Source organism: Ylistrum balloti, unplaced genomic scaffold (assembly GCF_031769215.1).
Source record: "Ylistrum balloti isolate Yb309-2 unplaced genomic scaffold, AGI_CSIRO_Ybal_v1 Utg369858, whole genome shotgun sequence".
Lineage (NCBI taxonomy): Eukaryota > Metazoa > Mollusca > Bivalvia > Pectinida > Pectinidae > Ylistrum > Ylistrum balloti.
Genome location: NW_026782007.1, coordinates 997,222 through 1,015,532, shown reverse-complemented (window position 1 = coordinate 1,015,532; position 18,311 = coordinate 997,222). Strand labels below are relative to the sequence as shown.

The window sequence follows — 18,311 nt, the reverse complement described above, 5'->3', positions numbered from 1 at the left end:
AAAAACCCCAGATCCAGGTATTGTACAGTCCATGTAGCTATTTACTTTGGTAACAATCACAAATGTCACTAAGTGTCAATTCAAATATTAATGTATTCATTATATATAGTTCACAATGTATAAAGTGAGCCTTCGCAGGACGCATAGTTTTAACATAGTATTCCATTCTTACTAACTGACTGCACTTTTGGTATTGCAGATATAGATTAGTTCATAAATCATGTATTATAAAGCTATAAGTCAACCTTCATCAAAAGTATATTGTCTATGAATTTAGATTAGCCATCACATTTCCATACAATACACTTGATATTGTATGAATGCCCCTACACTGTACATACCATAATTTTTAACCTGAGCCCTACAATATGTCTCACAATGTCTCAGATATAAAGTTTCCCTTTTGTAACTGAAACTGTTTTGGAACTTGAAAATGACAAAAACTACAGCTGCTAATTTAAAGAAAAAAAAAACCAAGTGAATTGTTAAGTGGCTCAGTGGTTAGTGTAGGATCTCAGTGTACCTTTTATTGTTTGATCATCTGCGTGGTTGCTGCACTCAACATCATCTGGTCAGGGTCTGGTATTGGACAACTTATATGACCATGTGTGTTTTGTCCATTCCCCCTCCCCCACAAAATTCAGACCTGTTTGTTAGGCAATTGCTTGTATGCCAAATGCCAAACTTATATAATGATTGAAGAAAAATAACATTGATCAATGGAATTTGCAGGTATGTGGGTGCTGTGTTCCCAGCTATGACGAATGAGGCATATATCTGCATCATATGAATACTCTTATCTAAAAATTCTTCATAAAGTGTTATGAAGACAAAAAAATATTGTAGAAAATTATTATTGAAAATTTATTATTCATACAAAGTAAATTCATTTCCTGGAAAATTTAAAATTAAACAATAAAAACAATAAAAAAAAAAAACTTACCTGAATGATTGTCACAATATGACATGGGTTCAGAGTATATATCATTTGTCCTGTAGCTAATTTGAATCCAAGTTCAATTCCAAAAGTCAAACACATAACGACTAATAAAACACGCTTCCCACACCTGTCCGTTTTGTCGATGGGTGTCACCTTTTTTGGAAGTGTAAGACGTAATAATGATGGATAAATCATGAATCCTGCTACAACACATGCAAATATACTCTCCAATATTCTCTGGAATAACACAATAAAGTTCCGACATTCCTCGCCTCCATTTCCAGCCAGGTCAAAGTCCACTCCATTATATGCCCAGTCAAACATCCCCTTCTGGGCCACAGGGGTCATGGTTGGCTCAGTTGTCAACATGGTTATATCAAAGGGTCAAAAGACAAAGTTCACAAGTTCATGATGATTTTTCCTGAATTATTTACCTGAAAAATATGAAGGAAAATTTAAATACATTGTGCAATGTGCTCTTAAATTAATCATTTTTTCAATGGATTTGTGTATTACTGAAAAACAACCTGAAATCAGCCTAAAAAAATATTAGTCATCACATATAGATCCACTTACCTTTTGTTTTCTCTCTAGTTCCTAACAAATGCTCAGCTCATATAATAACTAAAAAAGGGGTATTATTCTTTTTTAACTGGGGCAGAATGTCCAATTTCCTTTCAAAACACTCTACATGAATCAAAGTTATGTAAAAGAATAAACACATGTCACAGAGCAAGAGATAAATAGAATTATAAATGTCTAATGAAAAAACAGCTATAACTCAAAGCTAGTCAAGCATCAGACCTATTTTCTGTTCTGACTGACAACAAGTTTCATGTAAGAATTCACATGAAATTCTGAATATACAACAGAAACTTGAAAGACATTAATCTAAGGTGTAGTTACAAAGATGATAAATTGAAGACTTAAGGGTTGCGGGTAAGTGTTTTAAATTGGTAATTTCAAAATTCAAAACTTCAAGGCTACACATGTAAAGTCTGTCGATAGTGGTTCGTTGTTTCACTGTGTATTGCTTTAAATGAAGATTAATTAGGGTGTAAGTATTCTACCTGTCTTCCTCATTGTATGATTCATATGACTCCCATAAGTGACACTGCCTTCCTGTTGGCTTTTAGTTGAGCAGTTATCACTGTGAAGAAGGCCATAACACTGGAAATTATGATCGAATCAATTCCAATGTTAGACTCATCTAAGATCTTATTGATGCAGTTTATATCTACATACCAAGTTTAATCAAAATCTGTTCATAATTACTAATGAAGTTATTGTATTCACATTGTCTACGGTACTTAAACTGCAAAGGGCTCATATTTATATTTGGTTTAAAGTTTTTTCATTAAAATTGATTCATATTAACTCAAGTTATCGTGTTCACAATGTCCATGGTATGAAAACTGCAAAGGGCCATAACTCAGTAAATTACCATTTAAGCAATCCCATTTTTAAACTCATCTGAGTTCTTATTGATATAAAGCTGCATCTGAATTGGTTCATATTTATTCAAGTTATCATGTCCACTAGATAAGTTAAGATGGTGGACGATCAACGATCGCTATGGGTCAACATGACCTATGGTCAGCTGAACTAATAAAATGTGATATTGTATCACTCTTTTGTTACTGTTTAAAATCACCTGATTATTTTTATATTAAGACACCTGTCTAATAAGGTTCCTTGGAATTTCCTTTTTAGACAGGTTTGGCAATAAATATATTATTCATGAACCACTATTGAACTTGAACCCTATTTGAAACAACTTTGGCAAGGTACTGTCAAAGTATAACTTCTATCAATTGATTTATCACAAGTTACAACCCAATGTGAAAGCCAGAATGGCAGTTAGAAAAATATACATGTACCTTCAGGTAATGTGCCAGTCACCATATATATTTACATAAAAAACTTGTAAATTATCCAGCAATGTCATTTTTTGTTGACATATTCTTTCCAACACCTCATTACCAGTTTGTTAATTTTGTGACAATTAATTCTTAACACAAACCAAAGGTATAAACAATTTCAAAATGGCTCCACATGTACAAAATACGTGAAAGTTTTGTATTCCTTAAATAATGTTATAAATGAAGGAATTTTTTTAACTTTCTTTCAGCCAAGTCAGTTTGCATCTATTGAATAACAGCTTTTTTAAAAAGATAAAGGATTGATTTGGTTTCAGCTCAAGTAAATATAAAACCTAAATCAATGATGTCAGACTAAGGTATGTGGTATTGGCACTACACACTCATCAGATTAAGGCAGTCTTTCCTCTTCAAATGGCAACTTAGCCCGAAATTGGTCTAAAAGTGGATAACCATGCTATGACATTTACACCAGTATAGAAAAGATACAGGTTCAATATACATTGGACCATACTCTTTGAAATACCAGTGCAAAGGTAACTTTTAAATGAGAATGTGTCTGGATAGTACCTAACAAGAGCACTACAGAAATAATTGAAATACAACTGAATAAACACAAACTATATATAATGAACCTACAATTGTCTACAAAAGAACAACTACCAAGATTACAATAGGTTGGTTAAAATCTGAGGGACAGGACAAAACTAAACTGTTGAAAAGAACAAGGGCAATAACTCTCTAAAAATATGATGAATTAAAATTCTTGATGAGGTAAGTAGTGTTCCAAATTTAATGACAAGTTTAAAAGAGAAAGATACAAAAACTTACAGAAAAAATCTCCAGAAATGAAAATGAGAATTGAAATTTAGTTATCGCTAATTCATAAACAATATATGCCTGTTTAGCTGTTATGATGAATACATTAGTTTAAGTCTGATTATATGCTTCAGGCCACTTTTCTCTAAAGCATTGATTCAAGATGTACAATGCGACAGAGGAGGATGTCTCTTGTATCATAATTAGCAGTTTCCTCACTGATGGGATGTTTATTTCCTCATCCGCTGCAAGCTTCCTCCAACATCTAAAACAATATTTAACCCCTTCACAGCACCAATTTATATAGCACAGTTTCATTTTCAATTTTACCATTATACGTAATTGTTCAGTTCCCTTGACAGAACTTGATGCGTAAACAGTTCCACTGGGATACAATTTATTACCTTTTACATTTAATAATTCAAATAAACGATAACAGACTCACTCAGGGGTGGTGTTGATGGGCCTACAGAGCTACACTGTAAAGTATTTATATTTTATTTATAATATTGAACCCGTAAATGAATTTACAATATGTTTATCCTATAACAGCCATTGTAGGGAGCCAATGCAACATATTTTGGTAATTCTACTGGAAATGATATGGCAAGGCATTAAGTTGATCCTTGACATCTGACAATCAGAAGTCGAATCACAAATATCTGATAGGTCAAAATATCTGTGAAATATATTAATGAATTCCTCCAAACTCAAGTCAAAACACATTTTTGGGAGTCATAAACATATTCTGACAGGTCTGAATGACCTGTATGGTTAGATCAGTTCCCAATCGCAGACGCAGCACTATTATGGAGAGTTTAACAGATATGGTACTGGGACAGAAGTGCTATTGTGTGTCTTGTGTTTCCTATACAATAACTATGATACCACATGGTCAACTTTTTATGCAAGTGACAGCAGTCCAAACAGTACAAGCTGACCTACCTGTTTTTTCAGTCATATAAGGATCGATTTAAATATCCTACATGGATTATAACACATAAAAGATAACATTATACAAAAAGATAATTTCAGTGTCTTGGTGCGGTTCTGCAATTCAATGAAAAATTGGAGACAAGGTCCATCAATCTTATATGACAAGAAAACAAATGATTACAAATCCTTCATGTTGAAACTTTTCTGAATGTTTATAAAAACAATATTACCATTACCACAAGTTAAACATATAATCAACATGAAATTAACCAGAATGGTTGCTGTTGTCATTGTGATTAATGTCCGAGGCCTAATTTCACAATGCACATTACTAATGGACAGGTAATACACTAAAAACATGTAGTCTTATAATAAGGCCGACAAAAACTGCTTAATGACTTCCTGCCTTTATAATTCTAATCTGTGTCAAAGTGGGTTGCTAAAACGAAGTTGTCAGATATCATAGTAATCCACATATTTATCACATAATCTACCAATTTTATGGTAAATTCATTGGAGACCTTTTCATTGATTATTCCATTTAGAAATTGATCGTACGTGTAATTTGTCATAATGATGTTATGTAATAAATTAAAAATGGAGCAAGAAAGTGGCTGCTTCTGTTGAATTTTGTCTTCCAAATTTTTGCTCTAAAACCTGTCAAAGTATAACTTAAATGAGTTATGTGAAAAAAGGTAACTTAATTGAGTTTTAATTTTATATGTGATTTTATAAAACTTGTCTCCCAAGTTTTAACTTTCGCTTGCCAAGCAGTAATATTTTTGAGTGGCATATTCGAGTTCTGGGCTACCACTTTTCCTATATTACATATCCTTACTCATATTTTAAGAACTCATAAAAAGTTACAATGTCTAAAAATAAAAGTCACAATAACCTGCTAATTATTCAACAGGTTGACAGTACGAAACAAAACTGATCCAGAGAGCAAGTCGAAAGTTGAATGGAAAATAGGGATCTAAACATGGAATATTATTTATTGGACAGGTTTTTTTTCAAAAGATAAAATAAACAATTCAACATAAAAATCCAATTGTGAATCCATCTCAATAATTCCAAACTGGACCTATGGACTTAAAAATAATTATTTTTATATTGCCTAACCTATTGCTGCTGCTGATGATAATGATGATGATGATGATGATGATGATGATGATGATGATGATGATGATGATGATGATGATGATGATGATGGAGATGTGTTAGATCATTACATTTAGTTAATACCATGTGTACGAGAGTGGTATTGTTCTGTTAATCAGAATGCTAGAAAGTGTACAGATCAGTGAATTCTGACTGATGCTGCAGGATGTAACATTATAAAATATCTATCTGAATGACACAATTACTACCATAATAACAGCTAGTTTAGTTAGGAAAGAGTAATTAATGAAAAATACACTTTGACCAACCTAATGTCCCTTATAATGACCTTTTCTCTAGATGAATAGCCTCATCAACATACAGTTCATGTAGCTATAATGTCAGGGAATGTAAAACCAGCTGAAGCCAGTAATTATCAGGTATTCTGACTTCTACATTATCCCCTTTTTCACATGTCTCAGAACCCAGGTTCATTTAGCTTCAGACGCTTACATCTCATACTTAGAGTGGTTAGCAGCTGGGGAAGTCAGTGATGAAAATGCTTGCTTTGGCTGAAGCTCAAGCCACTGACCTCTCCCAGAGAGTCTAGGTGACTATCCCAACACCAAGATAAATGGAAATGTATGTACAACAGTGTCATATATACAAATCCCATTAATTTATGAAATAACAACAATTAGCAGTTTTAAGTAATTCCAATTTTCTTAAAGCAATAATGACAAATAGTTGATCAATAAGACTAAAATTAAAAAAAGAAGAAATTATATTATATCAAAAAGAATTGTGTAATGTATATGTATATTTGTCATAGGATTGAATAAAAATAACATTTTTTGTTTTAAACTCGAACTGTTTAACACTAAATTTCTGTACATCACATCGATGTTTATTCAACAATGACCACGATCGAGTATATGAACATGTCTGGTAAAGAGATATGATCTAAATTATCTGCTCGTATTATATCGATAAACTGGACGGGTTCGTTGCGATCGTTTGAACTTGAAGAACAAAGACGTTATCTCATTATAACAATAGCAACATCTTATGATCTTTTAGGCTTCTTGCCAATATATTTGTCAATTTGCAATTCGCTTGACAAAAATATCAAGAAAGAAATACATTTCAGAGTATTCCGGCAAAATGCAAACGCGGCATCACTTACCATACGTGTCGTAAGCAGTCGTCAAGATTTGACCTCAGTCGCCGGTGTATACCGAGAAATCTAAATTTTCCCTAAATATAGCACTGCTAGGACTCCTGTCATTTTGACAGTGCCCGACTGTTTACTTAAAACCGGAAGTAAAACCGAGGTCAATTAATATAGATTACCTGATTATCATCAATCACATTCATATAAAAGTATTTAAGTAATTTGCCGTCACAGAAATAGCAGCTGTAGTTTGGTAACCAAATATGTGCTATCTTATGCATAAATACGAATTTAAACAAATGCTAAATATAGCACAATATTAATCCGCTTTATCCTGTTTCAAGGGCAAAAATATTTCTAACCATTTGATTGGTTGTTATCGATAGAAGGGGTTTCCCCAAACGCATGGTGTACGATTAGAGCACGTTTTACAAAGTTTGACCAGGTAAATAAACTGACATGGTTGCTTTGACATCTTTTCCAGCTCCTTCCGAGTTAATCCGGCACAAGGAAGGAGACACCGTCGTCAACATTGATGGAACTGGATATGGAAATGGCACTCTCTACATCACTGAAACGTGAGTATTGTTACTGTATTATTGATGCAACAGGGACTGTTTAATAAGAATGTTAAAGCGTTAAATGGACAAGCGCTCACACATTTGCTGTTAACATGGTTGATAGGAAATAGGCCACACATGAAAAGAGCACATTGGTAAAACAATGCTGGTAATTCTATCAACACATGTCTGTTATGTAGCAGTATTCATAAAATTCATTTTCACTTTATAACAGGTCATTTTCACGAGTAAATAATGCTGGGTTTAAATGAAAAAATTAAAGACTTATGTAGAAGTTGAGAGTACATGTTGCCTTATAAGTTTCGTCTAGTGGGAATATCCCTTAAGTCCAGTGGTAGAGTTCCTGGCTAATGACCAAAGTGTCCCTTATTCAAACCCCAGTGGTGCTAGGCTATTTTTTTACTACTGCTTGTTACTGGTAGTGCCATTGACAACACAAAGGGTAGAAGCTTTATGAGATTGAGATGCTTCCATGGAGATGTGAAACTTATGTTGTTGTCATTGAGGTCATTAGAGCTTCAAAGGGGACAATTATGTAGTTATCATTCATTACATTTACACAACGATCATACTCAAACTGCTTGATTTGATATGGGGATTTTGTCACACATTGAACAAAAAGGTGGTAGTGTTGGAATGCACATGACGGGAAACAGCATTACAACGTATCTTAATCTACCCTCAAGCTTATTAAGATTTATCCAAATATGATTCATAATGCTGAAGTTTGCAACATTTGTGCTGCGTTTAAGTCATTCTGATATTGGATTTGGCTGTATAGCACATAAAGGTGATCACATACGGTAACATGTATATTATGTGGCTGTGGGTAATGTCTGAATGGAAATGTGTGCTTTATGTGTAAATCTTGCAAAAATAAATGTGAAATATATATACTGGTACATGTATATTTATAAATTAATCAATATATTACACTTTTATATATATTTCAATGATATATGTATTGAAACTTCAATCAGCTTTTGAAATCAAAGTCATTTGATTGATTAAAATATTTCGAAAAAAAAAAAATGAAAATGAAAATAAAAAAAGATATTTATAGTTACCAAAAGAGGTCATTTGTAAAGTGTATGTAAGTGACCTAAATGCATTTCCCTTTTGTTCAAGGGTATTCTGTCCATAGGAAGACTGCTTTTCGTTCAAGGCCATAAAATTGGATAACACATTTTGGAAGGGAGGCAACTCTGTTTTTCTGTGGGAGTGCTTCTCACTTTTAAAAAAAGAGTATTCATGTGTCTTAGAATCTCATTACTCCTATATTTTTCAAGTGATTATTAGGGCAATATCATTGTATTACTATATATGAAGTTGTAAGAGTTGTATTGAATCACATTTTGATTATACTCCCTCCCTCTCCTTGTGACATTAGCATTAAGTAGGGGATGGGAAGTGGGGGTTAACAGACTGGAATCGGCTCATTCATCTGTCTTAAGACAGAATTTTATTAGGTACAGGGCATATAAATGTATACATTTATCTCACTAATGTTAAACTGTCTATATGTTTTGCCCCAATGTAATTATGCCATCTTACTTACTTTTTTTAGTTTGACTCTTTTTTGACATCAGGACACAAGTCTCACAGTTGGGGATATTTTATTTCTCTTTCACTCATTTAATCTTTTTATCAATGACAGAATCTCACTTTATTTTTTGTCTGATTTCAGTGTTGTAGCTTGGCAAAACGTTGAGGGAAAAGGTTTCTCCTTGAATTACCCAAAGATCAGCCTGCATGCTTTGTCCAGAGATACTTCAGCCTTTCCTCAGGAGTGTTTGTACTTGATGGTAGAAGGTAAACTACCAGGTAGGTCCAGAGAAAAACCAGTAATGCTACTTAATGGCTTATATTGCATTTATATGCAATATTCAATAATGTAACATACTTTTTAAAGGCAATTGAATGCTTAAAACATTTCTCACTTCATTTTGACATATATCTTTTTGATCTCACATTTGACTGCTTAAAGTCTATATACCATACTGAGAGCTATACCTCTGTCCAGGAGAGTTCCACACTAACAATCTTGTATAATGTACTAAATGAATGGTGACTTGGATTCAGTTAATAAATGGAAGGGAGAATTATAAAAATATATAAACAAGTATTCAGGACAGACAGAAACTTTCTATGTTAGCTCACATGGCATCAGTGTCACACCCCAAAATGTTTTAAGTTTATGGGTTAAGTTTTCGGTGTCAGTCATTTGCTTGTTACAAATTAAATATATTAATAATTTTCCATTAGTTATAGATATCAATATTTCAATCTCCACAAAATCTGTCTCGCTGGTCAGATAAAATCGTAATCAATCTGATTTAAATCAATAAAATTGTAGAATTTATTTATAGATCTAGGTTTCAGAAGGATACTTAGTGGTATCGGGAGTCCACTTGGTCAGGAAAAATAAAGCGGAAAAAAACATTAATACATAGTTATATAGTAAGTCCTGCAGCATGGTGTTCAACATGTATATATTCACCATAGCTACTATATATACATGTACACATACTAATTAATATCATTGTTGTTGTATGAACTATCATTCTACTAGCAGTCTTTTCATTATTGTTAATCATACAAATTTCATTTTTGTGAGAAAAGTGCTCTGAAGTTTTATTTTCTCAGATTAATACCTATAGCAAAGCCTTGTTAAGGTAACACCTTTTGATCTAGGTAAAACTGTCTGCATTCTTATTACATTGCTATATCAATGTACCTATGACTCGAGAGAAAAGTTCCTATTTTGAATTCTAAATTTTGACTGTACATACAGATGAAGCTGACCCATCAGAGAGACAGGATAGCGAGGAGGAGGAGGAAGAAGATCAGAGTCAGGTCATCACAGAAATACGATTTGTTCCCTCCGATAAAACGTCATGTAAGTACACTTGTATAAAGTTCCACTCACTGTAAAAAGATAAAGCTTCTCTTTTGTATATCTTAAATGTTGTCAATAACAATCTAAATATTCCACCTAGAAATGGTTGTCAGTAGAGTGGTCGGGTCACACATTGGTAACACTTAACCTTCACCTAGATGTCTGGGCTTTGATTCCTTAAAAGGAAAAGGTATTAGAATTATTCTTGAGTATCATGCCTCTCTATTGATTGTATCATAAAGTATATAAAATTTGTGTTACAGTAGAGGTGCTCTTTTCCTCCATGTCTGACTGCCAAGCACTACACCCTGATGAACAAGATACAGATTCAGAAGCTGAGGAAGGTAAGGAAACAAGGCAAGGAGGGTATGTAGCTGAAGAAGGTAAGGAAACAAAGGCTGTATGTCAATAAGGAAGTTAAGGAAGCAAAAAAAAGAGTGTATGTAGCTACGGAAGGTTAGGAGATAAAGAAAGGAGTATATATAGCTGAGGTAGGTTAGGAGATAATGAAAGGAGTGTATGTAGCTGAGGTAGGTTAGGAGATGAAGAAAGGAGTGTATGTAGCTGAGGTAGGTTAGGAGATACGGAAAGGTGTGTAGGTAGCTGAGGTAAGTTAGGAGATAAGGAAAGGTGTGTATGTAGCTGAGGAAGGTAAGGAGATGAAGAAAGGAGTGTATGTAGCTGAGGTAGGTTAGGAGATAAAGAAAGGAGTGTATGTAGCTGAGGTAGGTTAGGAGATAAGGAAAGGAGTGTATGTAGCTGAGGAAGGTAAGGAGATAAAGAAAGGAGTGTATGTAGCTGGGGTAGGTAAGGAGATAAGGAAAAGAATGTATGTAGCTGAGGTAGGCTAGGAGATAAAGAAAGGAGTGTATGTAGTAGTAGCTCAACATTGAAATGCTTGTCATGAGATGTTTTAGAGGTTTCAAAAACTAGATCTAATGGTACATATCCTGTTCCCTATGTGCTATTTTTGGAAAAAGATAAAGACAAGAAGCATTTACAAATTTCAGATAATCAGTTGATTATTAAGGAACATGTTTTTTACTCTGTTGCTCTTTAGAGTTTGATTTGCTCTTGAATTTTTTCACCAAATATTAACCAGGTACTACAGATAGAAATTGTGATGCAGTATTGATCTAACGAAATATTCTGTTAAAAGTCTCTTAGTTTTATTATAACATTATTTCACAAAATAGATTTGATTTAAAAGAAAATGTAGAAACAAATTCCAAGTTAAGATTGAGGATAAAAAAATGTCAATTCTATTTGTAACAGAGGAGGAAATGGCATATTACGAAGGAAGTGAAGGATATGACCACCTCACACAACAAGGGCAGGCCACATTACAACACCTGGAGAACTTGCTCATCTCTGGTCAGGGTGATGGACAAGTACCTAATGGTAAGTTTTATGGTGAAGGTAACAATTAGACTAAAGGTCAAGGGTCGAATGTTAAGTATCATGGTCAGTGCTTCACATATATTACTGTTGTCTGTTGTCAGGGTATCTTTTCTGTTATGCTGATTCAGGGCTCTCGATCTGCCAGATTTGGGGTCGATATTCTGCCCCATTCCCATTGCAAAATAGTATCTTTTTTTCCCAATTTAGACCCCAAGTTTCCCAATTCTACCGCAAACGCCACTATTTTTCCCAATTCTAAGGGCCCCGGGCCCCAGTCCCAGAATGGGGTGTGAGAGCCCTGTGATTTATCATAACTGTAATAAAATGTAATGACAAACAGAAGCCAATTTATCACAAATTTCAATGAAAATCAGACAGACAGAAGAAAAAATCAAGATATTTTCTAAAAGATGTTATTTTTCCCAGTGAGACAGTAGTACATAGATAAAATGTTTGTATCACACGCTGGTCTAGATTTCTTTCTTGTACAGATTTCATGAGAGATACGATTACAGGTTTTGTTCTGATGAATGCCTCTGTTTGAATGCCTTAATAATTCATTTATTTCCTCTAAAACTCTCTCTATATCTTATTTGTTATTCAGGCACAAACGTCACATCAGAGCAATTTGAAGATGCAGATGAGATGGACCAATAACTTCTTTCTGGATTGGTAACCATGACAACAGCTGCTGATGAGATGTACTAATAAATTCTATGTGAAAGGTTATTGGATCGGTAAACTTGATCTCAGGTTCTGACGAGATGTACAAATAAATTCTACGTCGAACGTGATTGGACAGGTAAACTTGATCTCGGGTTATGATCAGTTATACTAATATTCTTACTCGAATGCTATCGGATGGATGACCTTGACCTCACCTTACTACTAGATGGATTAGTAACACAGAACTAGACTGATGAGATGGACAAATAATGTTCATTCTAGTTACTGATGGTCCCATAACCTTGACCCTGATAATTTTTTGAATGGTTATTTGACCTTGACGGTTGTTATTGACCTTGGCTCTAGAGGAGATGGTCCAGTAACAATGACCTCAGCTATTGTGAAAATAATCAAGAGACTTTGTACATTGAAGTTCTTTATGTTACAGTGACCTTCACCTTGTCTGCTCTGGAGAATGTCCAGTAATGTTAGCACTGGAAGGCTGGTTTTTAAAGCGTTGGATTTTCAATGTCAGTTCTTTATTTTTAATTATCAAGCACAATTTATATTAGTTTCTCTTATTTTGAGAATTATTTCAGTCCAACTTTCCACTATTAGTATGAATAAAGGAAGAACTTCAGCTTATACTCAATATTTTCAAATGAGTTTTCCTCATTTGAACATAGGCAAAGGCTAGGCTGTTGGGAGTATTACTAGAATGGGACACATGGGATTATCCTGTGTACTTAGTTAAGAAAGATATCTCCTAGTATATCAAGGTTGTTTTTGAATGTTAAGGTCTATATTAAAAGATCCTCGATTAGCATGAAATTGAAGTAAAATTTAAGAAGGGGATTCGGTGTTGATGATACTTTGGCCTTTTATGGTCAATTCATTGGTTACTTTGTGAAACAAAAGACCCCGAACTTTTTCTATGGTAATGTATATGTTTACTTTCGAATGTTGTCCATTGAAAAGTGCAGTCATCATCATAGTAATGATCATGTGATGTCCATTCCATAAAATGTATGAAGCCTCATTTAGTGAGAGAGACAGAGAGAGGAGAGGGAGAAAGAGAGAGCATGAGCGATAGAGAGAGACAGAGAGAGAGAAAGGAGAGAGAAAGAGAGAGCACGATCAATTGAGAAAAACGGAGAGAGAGAGGAGAGAGAAAGAGAGAGCGCGAGAGACAGGGAGAGAGAATGAAACATAAAGGATATCATGTATCATATTGTTAACCATTTACTGAAAATAAAGCGAAAATATCATCAAGTTTCTTTGTTATATTAAACATGTTACACATTGTGTATGTGGCAGCAGAAGATTATTTCTTTATCTCATAAACAGACTGTTTTTAGCTGTACTATCAAGGTCAAGAGGCTGGATTAAAGTTAAAGTTAATATGAATTACTATCCAGACACTGGCCCATATTTTTTCTGAGGCCTTAAGTGGGTTAGACTTTTTTCTTTTAAATAATGATGAACATCTTAGTTCAGAAGCATTTTACTAAGTAGTAAATGGCCAGCGTGCAACAACACCTTAAGGGAGGTAATTGACTTAAATTGCCAAAAAATATCTAAATTTTTTCAGCAGTTTTGACACAATCAAGCAAAATATGAAGAAAAACCACTACCAGTATGATTTGAAGGTTGATCTGAAATCTTGGGGGTTAAAATTCTGTAGAATCTCATGCTCTGTTTTGCTTTTAACACATTTTATTACAGATCTTGCGGAATAGTTTAGGTAAACATAGTAACAGATTATATCGGTAGTATTCCATGTACAGCCTTGTCCACACATTCCAGTGTATTGACAAGCTAGATAAACTGAACATAACTATATTTTTGTGTCATGAATGACACCAATAACCTTCTTTTCATTTTTCTGAAGAATAAACATGAGAACTTGTATATGCTATATCAGCTAAAAGAAGGACAAACACTCCGAAGTTAAGGTTTTGTGTTTTATTGAAACACATTATAAATATCCACTTTTAAAGATCATTTACAGACATACTTGATTCAACCAATGATATGAAACACAAAAAGTAAAAGTTCAAAGGTTAGGATGAGGTCAGCTGGGGTTTTTTAAAATAAATTATGGTAAGTAAGCTATTTGGAGAAAAAAAAAAGACAAACAGTAATATAATTCCTTTATCAATAATACACAGAAAATATCTAACGTTACATGTACTAGTTACTTTCAAATTGCACACAAGTACTAATGTCGTAGTTTCTATTTCTAATATTTCATGGTTGCTACATCTGTCTTGTTCGAATTCTAATTATCAAAGATGTATTACTTTTTATTACAAAACTAAATTTTCTGTCAAACTGAACATTTTTTTTTATTTTACTGTAAAAAAAGCCAGAAATTAAATGTGGTTATAATTGGTTCTGATCTTGAAATACTAAACAGAAACTCAAATTGTAGACATGTATGCATTTAGAAATATACAGGTAAGACAGTTGATCTATATGATAAACATGGTTATTTTACATGGCTTATCAACAAATGAGATCAGTTAAATTGCAAAGAAAAAAAAAGAATAAACAAAACAATGGTGATACATATCACAAAGTAGATTGCAGCAAAATCTGACATACCAACAGTCAAACTTGTCTCTTACACTAGATAAAACATTACAGACAAAATGTTTTGGCCTATGAAGGTGGACATTTTCTAAAGACACATTTGTATTAATTCATTGTCAATTATGAACAACTGGCCATTTGTTTTGGATGCAAATTTGTGTATGGAACTTGACCTACACAGTTTTAACACTGAGGACAGTTGTGGATGGTGAATTTCCCTGATATTATTCCGTGAATCACATACATAGATGAGATCTACATTTCTCGTCCATTCATGAGAGTATATTGAACTAAAATGGCCTGAATATGTTTTCATCAAAACACATTCAACTTTGGGTTATAACACACACATGATCATTTTGCTAATCTCAACTTTGTGTGATGGTAGATGGATGTAGTCATTGATAAATATTTGAGTTAACAAGTTTGACTGTTTAGGAAGATACATTTTAAATTGTGACACAGACTAAACTGATAAAAATGCAGCTTTAACAAACCAGTCCTACTATGTAAACACACTACAGTTGTAAACCTAAAAACTACAGAAATATACACTTTCCTTGCACAGACAACTGACACATTTTAGTAATAGCCACTGTCTGACCAAACTACAGTAAAAGCTATGATTTTGTATACACAGCAAAGCAGCATAATTCATCAAAAGTGTGCCAAAGACTTTGTGCCAAGAAACTGAACTTTCAATGTTGATGAATGAAATGAGCTCAGTTTTACATCTGTAAAGTGTGATAAGGTAGAGAAAACTGATGTACTGAGAAGTAAAACCAATCGGACAGCAAAGTCAATAAATGTATCCCAGCAATTTGATATCTATATTTGACATATTATAGAGTGCACAAGCTAGACATCCAGGTACCGAGAGTCTTATTTTTAACAGTGATTTTGGGGAAGGGAGATAACTACTTAACTGATATCACTCAAGGGGGATAAGTGTTGCATGTATTTAGTAGGGTGGCACATAACTAAAGGTGAATACTTGTAGTAGTGTAAATGTTAATACAAAGCTTTATGGTCTAAAAAAAATTATCATTATTGTAATCCTGCTAAAATACAGGGACATACCACACAGACTTAGATATAGATATCTAAGTTTGTGGACCTAACACAGTATCAAGCAGAGATTGAAACCGAAAGCAAAATATCAACAAGATTCAGATTTTGATCAAATAAAAGTAACACTAATACCTTTTTTTTCTAATTCACATTTCTTAAATGATTTATGTAATTTGTAGTTTATAAGACTTTGTATAACAACCTCTATGGTAACAGTGATGTGCCATCAAACATGAGGTAAAAGTGAAAATATCCATGGCAATAAGTTACAGGGAGGTATATATAGTCAGTTTTTCAAATCCATTGCCTTCCTGATTTAGCTGCCAAATTATGTAATAAGTACTGTAGTTTTTTTGTTATACAACTTGATTTCATGCCACATTTAACACCTTATTTTGTTTCTGATTAAAAGGAGTTATGTGTGCTCAGCGTTGAGTCACTAGTATACACATACATACGAAACTCAATTGCTTTGTCTCAAAACAGTTACTCAACTTGAAAAAAAAAATATGTTCAACCACAACAGAATGGAACAATGTGGCAAAAAGTTGAAAATAATATATTTCTCAGTTAAAAGTTTGTGCCTGAAGCAATAAGACCATGTCTGAAAATAAGCCCATTCATATACAGCTCTTAAGTAGAAATACCCACTAATATCACTACATTGTTCTGCAGTAACTCATCCCCCGTTCCTGTGTGCACCTCCATCGCCTTTTGGTGGCTAAATATTCCTGATGTATGGTCAGTAAAATAAAAAATAAGGTTACGATGTTTATCTTTTGTCTGTTTCATCAGAGTTACTTTAAACATTATTGTTAATGTTACTTTATGAATGAGACTTTATACAGAAGATAGTATTTATTTTAAACTTCAAACCTAAGAAAAGTTCATATCTCACAGTACTACTTAAAGTTTATGTCAAAATGAAAAAAAAAAAAAAAAAAAATAAACTTGAGGAATCAAGAAATCAAAACTGAAGTATCCAAGTTAAACAAGGGAGGGTTGGTAAAGGTCTTCCACAGGTGACACAACATCTACAGTTATTCTGCTAACCAGTTCGGGAGATTATACCTAGATGTCTAATATTTCTGAACAGAGTCTATATATATATATATATATACCACCAATTTTTTTTGTTAAATTCTTACCAGTTATATCGATCTCATGATTTTTTTTTTAAGTGTTATGAAGTAAATCTTCTAGGATCATAAAATGCCTAGTTTGATTCTGGAATGGAAACTTTTTCATCCTGTACATATTTCATGACCTACCACTGTTTAATTTTGTCAATTCCTTAAGAAATAATGATAACCCTCCCACTAGATAACTCTGACCTATCACTATCTAAACAAGTGTCTGAACATAAATTACACAACTTAAGTAACAACACAGTTACATTCAATTCTGAAATTCACAAAATACCAATCCAATGTAATACTATAAAAAAGTAGAACATGTTTTTCATATTGTGTCATCCAACTAATTTGAAAATCACACATTTTAACATTAAACAGATAAACGTGAAAAAATTGTAAGTATAGAAGAACAAGCAAACACGCTTCATTTATCTTATCGACTTTAACATAGATCTGAACTGAAGTGTAAAGAGATTGATCCACCAGACAATACAGATTGATACATATTAGATACTGTATCTCACTATTAGCAGTAAAAATACCTGGTAATTATAACCTATCTATACTGATAAAAAAAACTAGTAATAATTTTTTCATTAAACAAACTTTCAGTTCTTACATCAAATTTGTCAACTCCATGTTGATATAGTATATTATTGGAAGATCAAAATGAATCCATTTACATTTGTAAAGTACAGATTTTTTTTCCGTTTCAATTTATGACACAGACAAGTAATAATTGCCAGGCAGTTAGTGATTCTTTGTCTCTTTTGCATTACCTCAGTTGGCTAACCTTTATTTCAAACAACAACAAAACTCAAATTCAAAAGCTGAGAAAAAAACAACTAGTAAAATACAGCAGCTTCTATTTCAGATGAAACTTTCAATGATTTATAAAGTTTATTATCTGTATTCAAAAAATGATATAGACATTCTATAAAAAGTTAAAAACTACCTGTTATCAAAGAAACAAAATGGAAAAAAAATCTTCAAGACAGCATATTTGTCAAGATAATAACATGCATAACACTTTCTCCAGGTTGGAAAATAAACTTATTGGCTATCCACAAGTCATTCCTTTAACAATTGTCACTGTATAATTACTGGTATAT

At 33.1% G+C, this 18,311-nt stretch overlaps 2 protein-coding genes across 2 annotated transcripts in view; one reads left to right on the top strand and one right to left on the bottom strand.

Moving 5' to 3' along the window:
• The window catches only part of LOC132545836 (transmembrane protein 164-like), a 32,507-nt gene extending 25,580 nt beyond the window's left edge, over positions 1 to 6,927 (bottom strand). The window contains exons 1-2 of the mRNA XM_060209506.1: positions 6,863 to 6,927; positions 944 to 1,374 (exon numbers count right to left, since the gene is read on the bottom strand). Of these exons, the coding sequence (XP_060065489.1) occupies positions 944 to 1,309 (366 nt within the window). The 5' untranslated portion in view covers positions 1,310 to 1,374; positions 6,863 to 6,927. The remainder of the gene's footprint in view (positions 1 to 943; positions 1,375 to 6,862) is intronic.
• Positions 6,928 to 7,261: 334 nt separating this feature from the next.
• Positions 7,262 to 13,665, top strand: LOC132545838 (methylosome subunit pICln-like). The gene is made up of 6 exons (XM_060209508.1): positions 7,262 to 7,428; positions 9,119 to 9,255; positions 10,226 to 10,330; positions 10,594 to 10,674; positions 11,606 to 11,731; positions 12,336 to 13,665. Exons 1-6 carry the CDS (start codon positions 7,310 to 7,312, stop codon positions 12,386 to 12,388), a joined length of 621 nt encoding a protein of 206 aa, XP_060065491.1. The 5' UTR covers positions 7,262 to 7,309; the 3' UTR covers positions 12,389 to 13,665.
• The last annotated feature ends 4,646 nt before the right edge of the window (positions 13,666 to 18,311 follow it).

Bases quoted from the DNA above. Each gene is read 5' to 3' on its own strand.
- LOC132545838 (XM_060209508.1), top strand. From the start codon at position 7,310: ATGGTTGCTTTGACATCTTTTCCAGCTCCTTCCGAGTTAATCCGGCAC. The intron at 7,429-9,118 runs GTGAGTATTGTT...GTCTGATTTCAG, and splicing joins ACTCTCTACATCACTGAAAC to TGTTGTAGCTTGGCAAAACG. The intron at 10,331-10,593 runs GTAAGTACACTT...TTTGTGTTACAG, and splicing joins TCCCTCCGATAAAACGTCAT to TAGAGGTGCTCTTTTCCTCC.